A 14,354-nucleotide genomic window follows, 5' to 3' on the forward strand; every position below is an offset into this window, starting at 1 on the left:
CTTCTCCAGATCGTGTTTCTGAAGTTCTGTGGGGCTCAATCCTCTGTGCTGTGTCAGGTAACCAAAGACGAGGGAGCATGTGGCTCTGACAAGGAAGAAGTCCAAAGGGGCCCTTCGGTTGGGAAAGTCCTGTGGCTTTGGCTCTCTTTAAGGTGAGACCCTTGTTTCCCTGGGATGGAAAGCCAGGGACACACTAAACCATGGGAATTCTCTGCACTGCTCAGGGGAGAATGTTGAAAGCTAATATAAATTAAAAAATATATATATATATTCACAAAAAGTGAATATCTAAAGGGACACGTAGACTATCTAGAAAGCAGACGGAGCTGGAGATGGACTGCTGGAATTCGGTATCCATGTACGTGCCTGGACTTGGATCTTTGTTTCTGCATCACGTTGTCCTATGTAAGGTACATGTTCTTGCCTGTGGGTCAATAAAATGATGGAAAAAAAGGGGGCTGTGGGATGGGGGTAAGAGTCTAGTAACTGCAGTAATAATCACACACCTTTAAACTTGTTACTACATGTTTGCATGACTTTCATTTTACATCAGGAAGAGAAACGCCTCTCTCCTCTGAAAAGGTCTTAATTTCTACCTCTACTTACAATAAGTTACACGTTTATTTATTTAAATAATTGTAAAACATTTTAAAATTTTTCCCTTTTTTTTTGTTTTTTGTGGTTTTTTTGTGTTTTTTAAAGAGATTAAACTATAAGCAAACACACATACAACAACATTTCATCATTCAATTCAGGTTTCGTTTTAAGAAAGTCTTCCATGCTGGTACCCTGTTTGGTCAATTTTTTTTTTTCTGCATAAACTAAATTGGTATCTGAAAGGCTTCATAGAAAATAGAAACTTTCAACTTTTTTTTTCCTACAAAGAAAAACAAATAGTATCCAAAATATTAAGCATGAATTGTTTGCCAATTTTTTTTTCTTAAATATTTTACAAACATAGGAAGGTGGTTCTCATAGTGTTCATAACAAAGAATTGCATTTCTGCTCTTAGCACTGACTACGTCAATGACATTGTTTGTCCTTGCTCCCGAGAGGGTCAGTTTGTGTAGCCACTGGAGCTACATGAGAAATGTGAGACCAGGTAAGAGGCAGCTGCTTGCAAACCCAAATCTGTCCATCATGTTCATTTGGGGACACGACTCTCCCCAAAGAGCTCCTTGTGCTGCCTCCATTATTGGTCCATCAGAATAAGTAGTTTTGTGCTATTTTTAAGAGAGCTGTTCTTTCTCTTCTTTACATCGGGGGCACCACAAGTCCGGTCATGGCTGCAAGGAAAGAATGGTACAGGAATGAGACCCAGAGACTGTCTATATTAAAGTCGAGGGGATGGGCTTGACAGGCTGGTACAACCCAGGGCCACGGCGCCCCCCGCCAGCATGAGAACCCATCTTCTCAGGTCTGGTCTAGCAGACAGCCAGTTAGAGGCGCCCAAGCCTTACCGAATCACCGAGACATCAACGAAGCCCGCTGACGTTTTGCTTGGGAGGCCAAGAATTAGGTTTGGTTTTGTTTTATCTTCACGGGTGGCATACACGACACAGTAAACATGGAAACTAAATTGTCATATACGTGTGATATGTTTTTCATTATGAGACTAAAATAATTTCTAGATTATAAGGTTTCACATCACTGAGTCGGAAGAGGAAAATAAATTCCAGGTGCCAAGCCCATGGAGTTACTTACTAGGGCATCATTCATAACAGATCGGACTTTCTATCCACCCTCAGTTTCCATCCATTCTAGCTGAAATTGGATGAGGCTTGTTTTTTTTTTTTTGTTTTGCTTTGTTTTTGTTTGTTTGTTTGTTTGTTTTTGCTTCACTGGCTCATCTTCCTTTGGGGCTCGCTGCTGATGTGTGATGTTCGTTCACTAATGAATCCTGACCCACTGGAACAGAAGACAGTTCCGTTCCTAATTCGGGAGTCACCCCAATCTCCACTCTTCACCCCCGGTCCAAGTGCAGTGGATGGATGGATTCCCGACCTGTCTAGTCAAGAGGATACAGAAGATGCCTGTCTGGGGGGCATCAGGCCCGCGACTTCCCCTTGACACGGGAAATAAAGCTGCAATGGCCCAATGTGGGGACATCACACAGCAAAATGCGCCTCTCTGTTCTTGGCTTTCAGGTGACGAATCCATCGGATTTTCACATTCTTGGAGACCAGCTGAATCATCTTGTGTCAAAACTTCACACCATGTCTAGAATTTGATCCTTTTTTTTTTTTAAATTAAGCCTCATCTAGGGCTTATCAAATATCATAGAAGCATTTTTGTGAGTAGCACTCACTAAGTTTGTAAGCAAATGGCCAAAATTCTTCCTGCTTCTTCCAACACCCTCTTCCTCCCTCTCTCCCTCTCCTCCCTCCCCCACCCCACCCCTCCTCCCTCACGCCAGCTTCTCGTTTCTGGCAAAATTGTCAACCGTCTATTTCCCTGCCCGCACTTGCCTTTATTGAATGTTTGTGAGATCTGGATTAAGGTCTTACACAGCTAGCAAAGCCTTAATTATTTTTGCCTGTATTACTATATATTGAATCGATGTAACTTTTCAATAAAGGCAGTTCAATTCTGGACACTCCCTGATGATTTGGAGATAGAGCAACTCTGGTAATTATCCCAGAGTGTGGGAGGTTTTTTATTTTATTCTATCTTTTTTTTCCTTCTTCCTGGAGGGAGCTGGAAAATGAATCTGGCACATAGTGCATAATATTATCTCGACAATCTATACTCATCAACAGTAAATGCCTGATAAATGAGGTAGGAGGCGGGAAGGAAGGTGGACCCCGCACGGATCGCTTTCTGGCAGTAGGATTCCGGCTCAGGGTTTCAACTTGAACTTGTCTATTACATTTTAAACTCATCAGCCCTTTCCTTTTCCTGGGTCCTCAGAGAGTTGTCAGAGGAGCTTATTAAAAGGGCAGAGCCTCTCAAGGAACACGACCGCTGCGGGCCTGAAGATTTAAGAGATTTCCCTTCTCCCTGGTCTCACACGGGGCCCTGGGTGGGCTGGGCTCTGCTCTGTGGTGACCCAGACTTTTTGCTGGGAGAGACCACAGGCACCAGACAGAAGGCAGAAGTTAGCTGGAGAAAAGGGGAAGCATTTCTACTGGGGCGCTTTGTCCAATTTCTTTTCAACCTTTGGCATTTCGTGGGACTGTAATCCTCCCTGCTGGGTCCAGGTGGGAGGTAGGTATGGGTGAGGGGTGAAGAGAGGACCTGCACTGTTCCTGTCCCCGGAGAGACAGCAGGCTGTCAGGGCACAGGCACTGGGGTCAGAATGTCTGAGTTCTAGTCATCAGTCCCTGGCTGGGTGGCCTTGGGCAAGCTCCTTATCTAAAAGCGGTGTTAACGGTATGACCTTCCCCTTCGGGTCCCATGTGAGGCTAGAACAAGATGGTTGGGGTAATGCACTCAGTTCAGCCTCTTGCACGGGGTGTCCAGTAACGGCGAGCAAACCTCGGAGGGTGTTGGTTGCGCCGCCCCCCTGCAGAGTGTTCAGACCCTCTCACCTGCCAGCACCGGGAGGGAAGGGCCCCTCCCCGCCCCAGCCTGTGATCGCCCTACGGCTCAGACCATTCTCACTCTCCCGCTGTCCCCAGAGAGATGGAGCTTCCTGCCTGTCAGTCCCCACGACCCCAGGATCCCTTCATTCTGTGACTGCAGGGCGTGCGTTCAGGGGCAGCTGGGCTCTCTCGCTGTCGGGGGGACCTGGTAACGTGGGCCCTGAGCTTCTGGCCACCTGGTCCGGCAGGAGGAAGAACAGGAGTGAAGGCTCCGCAGGGCATCCGCTGTCAGGTCCAGCCTCTCTCTGCCGGGCTGTGCGGAACGCCTCCACCTTTCCTAGTTCTTTGTACAAGCGACCTGACAACACGCTTTGCAGAGAGCGAGCAGCTTTCCAGTGTAACAGACGAGGAAGCCAAGGCTGTCAGGTGACAACGACCCACACGGACGTTCCCAGCCTGCCAGGAGCTGAGCTTGAAATCCCGCCACGTCTGCCGCAGTCCAGCCAGCGTTCTTCCCATGACTGGTGCTCCTGGAGGTCCTCCACAGACCCCCTTGACTTGTCCACACTCTACGTGATACGTTCACAGTTCTTTGTAAGTGTTTTAGTCTCTAGCTCCTCATTTAAGTGCTTCTCCTCCACCTTCTCCCCCCACCCTCTTCTTTTTAAGGGTCAAACCACCAAGGAAATTTGGAGGGAGCTGTAGGATCCCAAAGAGGCGCGGGTGACTCTGTAGACGTGAACGAGAGCCCAGGCCTAAATCGTCACGCCTACAGACACAGCCAAGAATGTGCACTCAGGCTCTGTCACCTGTGGGGACAGCAGCCCGCGTGGCTGAGGACCCTGGGGCAGGGCGAGGGGCTTCTGGCTGTTTCAGCTGCTGCTGCCCCGTCAAGGAGACCTCACTGTGACCACACAGACCCTTCCAGCTCTTTGGGACAACTCCACCCTGACCGGTGACACCACAGGAGCCTGGAGATTCCGGGCCAGGGCAGCCAGTGGAAACACCATGTTCTGGCCTCCCTGAGGCTGAGAGCCGGGCAGGCCCCACGTTGGGGTGGGTGGGTGGGGTCCTCCCTGGATGGAACAGACCCAGGAGATCCGAGACAACCAGCTCAACTTCCCCAACTCGGCGCACACAGAAGGGAGGCGGCAGGGGCGGGGTGCCCAGGGCCCATCAGGCTCCACTTTTTTCCCTGCAAGTGAAGCTGAAAATATTGGCAAGAGTTGCCTGGAGTGAGGGGAGGGCCGCACCCCTCCTGCCTCCCTCCTGCACCTGCCCTCGCCCTCCGTCTTTCCCGGGCCTCCCACCCTGCGCTTCCCCAGTGAGACCTGTGCCCCCGCCAGGTTTAAGGGACAGGACGAAAACCATGGAACCTGGAAAGGGGAGACGTCATCACTGTCACTGAAGGGGTCGTGGAGCAGGGGGAAGAAGCAGCAGAAATTTAGCAACTGTGTTCCTTCCCCAGGCGGGAGGTGAAGCCAGTGTGGGAAAAGTTCTGAGCAGAGCCCCTAACGACAGGCTAGAAACCGCTGGTCTTGGATGAGCACTGGGGCAGGTAGAGACACTCAGCTACAGGCTGAGCCTTTTTCTCTCTGGACTAGATATCTGGATGAAAATCAAAATATATATGTATTTTTTTTTCCTTCAAACATACAGATGTTTCCAGCTACTCCCAGGCTGCGGGGCATGTAGACCCAGCTGCACTGTCTCGTTAGAAGCAGAAGAATTCTCAGGGACTCTTCTGAGGGCGGGGTTTCCTGCTCTCATTTCACAGTTTGTGTGTCACATCACTTGACTTTGGGGAGGTACGATCGCTCTAATGGTAGGATGTGTCAGGAACTTGACCTGCGCCTCCCAGAGCCGTGCTGAGCCACAGCTGGCGAATACACCCTCACGGGTGTCCCCAAAGGACCGGGGAACCCGTGTGTGATCAGAAAGCCGCTGGGCTGTGGGGAGGGCGACAGCTCAGTGGTAGAGCGTGTGCTTAGCAGGCACGAGTTCCTGGGTTCAATCCCCAGCACCTCCACTAAAAAAAATAATAATAATAAAGTAAAATAAATAAAGCCACTGGGCAGACACCGTCCCAGGGATAGCCCAGCCCATCCAAGGCTCTGCTGACCTCAGAGGCTTTGATCCTCGAGGAGGTAACCAAACTTCTGCCCTTTTTGGTTTTATCCAACACCGCCTGTCGGGAATGTTTCCACGTCAAGACGCGAGGAGCAGCCGAAAAGCAACGTGGGCCGCCAGCATCCCTAGCGTTCAGCAGTTTGCAATTTGCTCCTTTGCCATCAGCTGCCTCCCGCTCACAGTGAGATGATTAGAGTCCATGTACTCATCACATTTGTGTTACATCACGTCATCCTCTATTTTAGGACGTTGCCCCAAAGTGGGTTTGACAGGCGATGTTAATGTTTGGTCTTAGCCACAGTATGTCTTTTTTCCTTTCTTCTCCACCCCACCCCTGATCAGGCACCTGCTATCAATTTGACCAGCGTGGAGCCAGAATTCTCAGAATGTGCTGGTTGCGCCTGATGGGCCCCATCCACTGGTACCATGGGATGAGGGAGGGACCAGGGAGGGACCGGGGAGGGACTGGGGAGGCACTGGGGAGGGACTGCACAGGGCAAGCCCATGGGGCCAGCAGCGATCACAGGGTAGCATCTGCCTTGGTGGCTGGGCACCTTCCGGGAAATAGTGACATGGTCTAGTGATAAGCAAGGTGTGGGGCATGCAGACACTCCTGGAGAGGATACAGCTGTGCCATGGTTAACCTGTGGCCTTGCAGACTTGTCCGACTTCTCTGGTTTCCCCCATCTTGCTCTTGGGTAGAGGACTAGCCCAGCTGTGCAGGCCATTCTAGTCTCATGATGAAAACACCAGAGCGGCACCTTGCAGGTAAGCGGTTAGAGACAGAAGTTTGCTGCGCTCTTTGCTCTGACTCCGCTGGCCGAGGGGCGCAGTTTTCACACTGACCCCCAAAGCGCTGCCTTTACTTACCTCTGAATCCATTTCCGTTGCCGCTGGAGCAGGCGGGTGAAGGGGAGCCTTGGGGCCTGATGACAGGGGCAAAGGCACTCTTCTGTTTGACGGCAGGAAAAACCGAAGAGGAAAACGGGAGGATGGAGGACGTGCTGGAAGACCCAACGGTCGGACTTGATGACATGACTGGAAAGCAAATGGAAATCCTTTTTAAGAAAGAGATGGGCCTAGGAGTTAATTCTCTCTGCGGTACAGTCTGTGCACGTCGATGGAGACATTTTGAATTTGTTCCAGGCACTGTTACAGATTCCAGGGATTAAAAAAAAAAAAAAGTGACTGTGACAATGTCCCTGCCCTGTCCAAGGGGAAGAACAGACAAATGGAACAACGAACTGGGTCATCCTGTCGGAGGAGCACACACAACCCCGGAGATGCTGCGGGCAGGGTGCCCTTCGGCCCGGGAGCGGCAGGACGGCACCACCAGGTGACACTGTTCGTCTTACTCCGCAGGGAGAAGCTCGACAAGAGACGACCAAGACCGACATCCGAAAATTTATCAAATCTACTCAACAACGGAAACCTCTTCTTTAACCCTAAGAAGTGGTCCTGTCTGGGAGCCATGTGCCTCCCCGGCAATCCTCAGGGCGCCAGAGGTTGGAGCTGCAGGGCTGGCGTCTTTTCTGAGCGCGCCATCTCTCTGGGCCACTTCCTCATTAAATGTAAAAGTTTATTAACATTTAAGAGATTACCTCCCTCTCTCTCTACTTCCAGAGCTCCTGGGAAATAAAGCTGCAAGTCAGCCTCCTCTGAGGTAATATGTAGGGGGAAAAAAAAAAAAAAAAAGACAGACCAACATTAACATTAAAATACTTTAAAGGAAGCCAAAAGCTAAGCGTTGTGATTTCCAAGAAAAATAAAGGCGATTTACACAAGGACTGGCCCCACCTCTTCATGTCAGATACTCCACCAAGTTACATCACACAAGATCATTTTCTTCTTCTGGGTTCAGCTTGCTCAAGAAAGGGGTAAACCAGAGTTCACAAGGGTGAAGCTGTCAGAGATAGCATTTTATAAGATCAAGTTTCAGGGACTCATTTTAGCATAATCTCCAGAATTCTGAACTGTCCGATCCACGTGTCTTGGTAAAAGAATTACTAGAAGCTAATGGCAAAGCCCCTGATAAAGGCTGGGAGTGCTACCTTCTGCCTCTTTCTTCAGTGGCCCAGATACTCCCCAAGGTAGAATTCGAAAGTGAGGACATGAGTATGACTTATGGGTCAGAGGCCAAGTACAAGGTGAACTGAAGGTTCTGATGCACTGTTTCAGATTCCAGCTCCATTCCCTGCCCTTTCCCTGCAAAGATAGGCTTTGGGCTATGTTCTTATATTTGCATACATGTAGCAGTTAGGCAGCAGACCTCCGATGTGATGTCTTTTACAGCTGAACGACAAACCAAAGGCTTCAAAACGAGAGCTTTAGCTAAAAGCTGCTTATTCTGAAGTGGTCCTGATTTAAAGGGCAGTGCAGGAGGCATCCAAGTACATCTCTGTCTTCCCACAGGTAATAAAGATCCAAAGAAAAGATTTGGAGGATTAAATCCTGAAAGAATCTCGTGTAATACGTCAAGATGCAAATGAAGAAGAAATTTGGCAAATTCACCATCATATGGGAGAGGATACAAGGCCTTATTCAGAGTTCCAAGTCAATCTCCTAGCCTTGGTTTTAGCATCACTGAAGTGTGTGCGTGCGGGGTGGGTGAGAGGGACCTCTCCGCTTTCTATAAGACACAGTGTTAGAGGCCAAAGAAGAGCTGAGATTCTGAAGTCCCTGATTCTGACCACCATCCAGTCTATGTAATCCACGCCCACACCAAAATGGCACCGTGGTTCCGGGGTGTGCTATAGCAGAGCCCCCCTCCTGCCCATGACAGAGGAGGGTTTTACAGTGTGAATTAAGCACAGGCACACACACACACACACACACACACACACACACACACACACACACACACACAAACTCAATTCCATTTATATTCAGCATATGACTCACTTTTACAAATCGTTCTTTTCTAACAGCGGATCCCAACCTAAAGCACGCCCATTAGACCAAATGCGGCTGCCCCTTTAGTGGAAAAAAGAGTCACTTCAAGTTTCACCAAGTGACAAAAGAATTGCTACAGTGTTGAGTAAACACCGAGCTATGACATACCCAACTGAAATACTTTTAACAAAATTTTTGGAAAATGTCTAATTATGCCCAAATTTAAATTTTAATCCAGCTATAATAAAAATTCTAAAATTAATTTTAACCTGGGCATGTCAACAACCATAATTCGTATGTTTATCTATTTAAAAAAATAGCACTGTATAAGAGCCAGAAAGTTTTGTTAAAAGTTTTTTTTAAGGAGGCATTTATCTTAACAGATACTAAAATTTATGATAAATCTGCATCAATGAAATCAGTGTTCTACCAGCATAGAAACAGGCAGACAAGTCCTTGGAGAAAATAGAGCCCAGAAACAGATCTGGGTATCCACGAGAATTAAAACTTAGTAACAGGTGACGTTTCAACTTAGTGGGGGGAATAAACGCTTGGAACAAATACACTGGCCATTTGGAGACAAAATTTAGAGTGTTTCCTCATATTAGACAGGAAAGTAAATCTAAGTGGATTAAAGAGTTATTTGTAAAAACACAATTATAAAGGAGCTAGTAGAAAAATTAGGAAGTTATTTAATTTACCTCATCCTTTCAACCCCAAAGCTTAAACAGAATGTCACCAGATAGATTTTTCCATGTGACTAAAAAACTAAGTCACGCAGAAAATGCAAATGACAAATTAAGAAAAATATTTGTCATAATTATTTAGATATGTTCAGCTCCTCAGTAGCTAATGTTTTTATAAATTAATCAGAAAACATCCAAGTAGAAAAAGGGGCAAAGGACGTAGAAAGGAATGTCACAGAAAAGAGAAAATGACAAAGACCAAAAGACCTTTATAGACCTATGATTAGTGATTGCATGCAAATTAAAACAGCAATGAGATGCTATTTTCCACTTACCAAATTGATAAAGATTAAGAAAAAAATTAACAGGGCAGGGAAACAGACACTCTTCGTTCTCTAACAGGAGAACTAACCTCCCTGGAGGGGCTTTGGTAAGATGTATCAAAGTATTTTAAAATGTGCATATTTCTTAACCCACTAATTTAATTTCTAGAAATTAATCCCAAGGAGATAATCATAAATGTGCCAAAAAAAAAAAAATCCAAGGGCGTTCTTATAGTTGTAAAAAACTAGGAAATGAGTGATGTGACCAGCAGCTGTAAACTATATTAGGTCCATAAAATGGAACACTATGCAAACATTAGAACTAATATTGGAGAAGAGTATTTAATGGCATGGAAAGATATGCCTCTTCAGATAAACAAAGCACATTACATAATTACATAGACCATTAGCCCACTTTTATTTTTTTTTTTTTAAATATACAAAGCAAAAAAAGTCTAGAAGGATGCGATATACATCCTAAATTTTAACAATGTTATCTCTGGCTGCTAGGATTATGAATATTCTTAAATTTCTTCCTTTTACTGGTCCATAGCTTCAAAATTTTCTACAATGAGCATGCACTGCTTTTGAGATAGCAGAAAGCAGTAAAAGCTGTTAAAAGAAACAAATGGAAAAAAATCTCTATTTCTTGGGGAAAAAATAATGTAATCCTTAGCAATAAGCATGATAGCTTTCCTGGATGTTAATGTTCCTCTTCGACCTAAGGTATAACTGCTTGTAAACAAGGTTGTCTGTTAACCTTTCATTAACCAAATGGCAAGGGGGCCAATAAATTCTCATATTCCTGGGAGAAGCCTGTTGATTGTCTTGACTTTGCAATTCAAACTTGCGCCCGAACATCTGCTCTCCATTCGTGGGACACAGGTCCGCATCGCTGGCGGGTTTTACAGAGTCCAGCTTCGTATCTGTGACTTTGATAATTTTGCCACTTTTCTTTTACTCTGTCTTTCATTGATCTCATGGCAGAATCCCATTAGCCGTGCATCAGAGCAGACACTGCAATTTTTAGTATGTATCTATCCATGCCTGGAAGGCGAACCTTTAGAAGTTAACAATGGTTACCTCTGCCTAGAACGAATAAGGGGGTGTCCTTTTTCTTTTCTTTTTTGCATAGACATGCTTTTCTAAGTGTTTATAAAGAGAATGTTACAACTGTAATAGGATTTTTTTTTCTTTTTTGATGAAAAAGACAATAGAAACGCACTAAAATGTTAACAACTTTTTTTTACAGTGGGCGTATGCTTTCTTTTTAAAACTATTTTCACATGTTCTAGATTTTCCGTAATAACCGTGTAATACTCTACCACAGAAAATGTCTTGATATTTGTTGTGAAAATATGAAAATGTCGAGGCCAAGGGCATGGTCTAAGCTCATGCGAGTGAAGTCGGAACCCCTGAGGACAGGCTGGATTCCCGTCTGCACGCATCCCAGTCCAAACTTTGGATGCGCTTGGTGGCTGTTCAACTTTGGATGAAGTGGTCCCTCGCGTGGTGCAGGCTTGCTGAGTAGACATCTCTGGGGACACCAGAGTGTACCGTTTTAGGAAAGTTGATCAATCACACATACTTGAAATTGAGAACTTCTCTGGACACCTCTCTCTATGGACAGAGGCCAAAGTAAAGACAAGCACTTCTGGCCCAGAAATGTCTGTGAACATGGGAGTTAAGGAAAAAGCACTTTTCTTCTTCTAAGGATTGACTGGCTTACACTGTCCCAGCTGGAACTCACCGGGCACAGATCCTCCTTTGCATCGAGCCATTGCATTTGTTGGCGCTAAGGGGTCTGTCAGCATTTCATTATAACCCCCTATTGTCAGGGGTTTAGAATTCGGCCATAAAAACTTGCACTGAGCTGGAACTTGGCACACACCGCTACCGCCAGGAAGTGAAGTTTGTATGCGAAATTGAAAAAACATCTGTTTGGCCATTTTTGAAGTGGTGTGAGAGCAAAAACAGTAAAAGATGCAGGTTTTTGATACTCTGTGTTGGCCGTAATGCAAGTCAACTTGACCGAGAGGCTTGGCTTTGTTTCTTTCTAACATCTCTGGCAAGGGATGGCTCCATGGCATGGCCCGGCCACATCAGAGCAGTTTAAAAAACAGATTTGAAAAATTAGAGGACAGTGTTTTGAGACACAAGGAACTGAACTGATGAAATGGTTTTCCCCGGAGCTTTTATTTTTTTTTTAAATCTCCCAGAGAATTTGAGACTTAGAGGGTTAGAAATACAGGTCACATGCTATGGTAATGAACCCCATGCGGTATGCAGTATTTTTGCAGGAGGGGACTTTATTGTAATGAATGCACTGTTTGGAATCCCGTTCCCAGCCTGCAACTGCTTCAGACCCTCCCTTGGGAAAGGAAGGCACAAGGGATCACGCAGACCCAGTAGGAAGCGGGAGGACCCTCCCATCTGCGTCTCCCACTCCCTCCGGGCAGGGCGCCTTCATCATTCTATTTTGTGCATGCTCTCTTGTGTGTGAGTCTTTTTTTTTTGCTGACGTATAGTTGCTCTCTTGTTTTAACGGGTGATTTGAAGACTTGAGGTGTTATTATTCTTCTTGTGGCTGTGGGATTGAGCGATCGATGAGAAAAGATAGTAGAAGGAAGTTGCCACTGGCTGGAGGGTCCCGCCTACCGAACGAATTATCTAGTAAGAAACATCAAGCCATCAGCACCCTATGGGCAATTCCTCTCATCCATTCACTCTCTCTCTCTGTGTCTCTGTCTCTGTCTCTCCACCCCCACACCACCACCCCCCCTTCCGGTCTTTTTCTCTCTCTCTCTCCCTCCTCCGTCACCACACTAAACACTATATGATTATATTGACCATTTTTGATCTGCGAGAATGACGATTTCACATGGGTCAACCTAACACACATTTTATCCATAAGCAAAGGACTGAACATATGAAACTGCACATTTTTGGAAATCAAGAAGAGGTAGTTTCACATGGTTCAGCCTAGTCGTGTAAGTATATGAAATATTTTTAATATTATTGAATAATTTAAAAATGTGATGATGACACATGTTCTAGTCCAAATTTTGCTCTTTATTGGCTGTGCATCCTTGAGTAAGTCATTTAACAGCCCTTCTTATCTTAAAAGGGAAAATGATGATACTAATAATAAAGTAAATTATATTATTATATTACATATTATACAATATATTATATATATAATATTACATATTATACAATTATATGTAAATATGTACATTATATACAAATAAATGATGATGATGATGATTCTATCCACGTCAGAAGGTTGTTATGAGGATCTGACTGGACTCTATGTGTGAGCATGTTTTTTAGGCTGTAAGGTGGAATGTAATCGTAAATTATCCTCACTGTTGGGATGGTTCTCGTGTCGTATTCTTTACCCAGTGGCTCTCTTGCCCTTGCATCACTTGCGGGGGCTGTTAAAGACGTGGTCCCTTCTGCACGCGGGTGACCTTCTCCACAAGGACGCACGGGAGAAATCTGTCCCAGGTCTTAGCCTCAGAAAGATCAGGTTTCTCCCAAGCTATTTCTCCTCCTCCTCCTCCTACTAATAATAATGTGTGGACACAAAATGTGATGACAAATAGTGTTTCTCTCTTTGCTTGCCCATCTTCTAAGCCTCCAAACCAAATAAACGGCTCCCTTGAATAGACCGAATGGCATCTATTGTAGCCCTCAGATACGTCTAATTTTCCCACCCATGGTTTTTCTTTTATCTCAGTTTCTTATACTTTCTATTTTATACTTTCATACACCCATCAGACTATTTGTATCTCCCCAGAACATTTTTGGAACAAGATAAGGTAAAAATAAGTAAGGAAAGAAAGGAAGAAAGAAGGAAGGAGGGAAGGAAAGAAAGGAAGGAAGGAAAGAAAAAGGAAAAGAAAAAAGAAAAGAAAAGAAGGAAGGAAGGAAGGAAGGAAGGAAGGAAGGAAGGAAAGAAAGAAAGAAAGAAAGAAAGAAAGAAAGAAAGAAAGAAAGAAAGAAAGAAAGAAAGAAAGAAAGAAAGAAAGAAAGAAAGAGAAAGAAAGAAAGAAAGAAAGAAAGAAAGAAAGAAAGAAAGAAAAGAAAAGAAGGAAGGAAGGGAAGAAGGAAGAAAGGAAGGAAGGAAAGAAAAAGGAAAAGAAAAAAGAAAAGAAAAGAAGGAAGGAAGGAAGGAAGGAAGGAAAGAAAGAAAGAAAGAAAGAAAGAAAGAAAGAAAGAAAAAAGAAAAGAGAAAGAAAAGAAAAGAGAAAAGAAAAGAAGGAAGGAAGGGAAGAAGGAAGAAAGGAAGGAAGGAAAGAAAGGAAGGAAGGAAAGAAAAAGGAAAAGAAAAAAGAAAAGAAAAGAAGGAAGGAAAGAAAGAAAAAGAAAAAGAAAGAAAGAAAAAAAAAGAAAAGAGAAAGAAAAGAAAGAAAAGAAAAGAAGGAAGGAAGGTAGAAAGAAAGGAAGAAAGAAAGAAAGAAAAAAGAAAAGAAAAGAAGGAAGGAAGGAAGAAAGGAAGGAAGGAAGGGAAAGAGAAAGAAGGGGAGGACTTGTTTTTCTAGTTCCCTCTGACCTGACTGATCTGGGCCATCGGCCAGGACACAACACAGAACCCACGTCTCTGCGGAAAAGAGACTTCAGTTGTCCTAGAAGAACCAGCCTCTGCTACAACTGCTACTCGGTTTCTGTGTCTTCACCACGCTAAGCAGAGTGCAGAGTACAGCGAATTGAACAAATAACCCGGAACTAACTCCTGGATGTGTGTCCCTAGGGAACTGCAGGCCCCAAGGCTGACAGCAGCACCCCCAGACCCT

At 45.0% G+C, this 14,354-nt stretch overlaps 1 protein-coding gene across 1 annotated transcript in view; it reads right to left on the bottom strand.

Annotated features, from left to right (window-relative positions):
* Positions 1-660: 660 nt before the first annotated feature.
* EBF2 (EBF transcription factor 2) overlaps positions 661-14,354 on the bottom strand; it is a 182,225-nt gene continuing 168,531 nt past the window's right edge. The window contains exons 15-16 of the mRNA XM_010995718.3: positions 6,525-6,692; positions 661-1,286 (exon numbers count right to left, since the gene is read on the bottom strand). Of these exons, the coding sequence (XP_010994020.1) occupies positions 1,255-1,286; positions 6,525-6,692 (200 nt within the window). The 3' untranslated portion in view covers positions 661-1,254. The remainder of the gene's footprint in view (positions 1,287-6,524; positions 6,693-14,354) is intronic.

Source organism: Camelus dromedarius, chromosome 36, assembly GCF_036321535.1.
Source record: "Camelus dromedarius isolate mCamDro1 chromosome 36, mCamDro1.pat, whole genome shotgun sequence".
In the NCBI taxonomy this organism is placed as follows: domain Eukaryota; kingdom Metazoa; phylum Chordata; class Mammalia; order Artiodactyla; family Camelidae; genus Camelus; species Camelus dromedarius.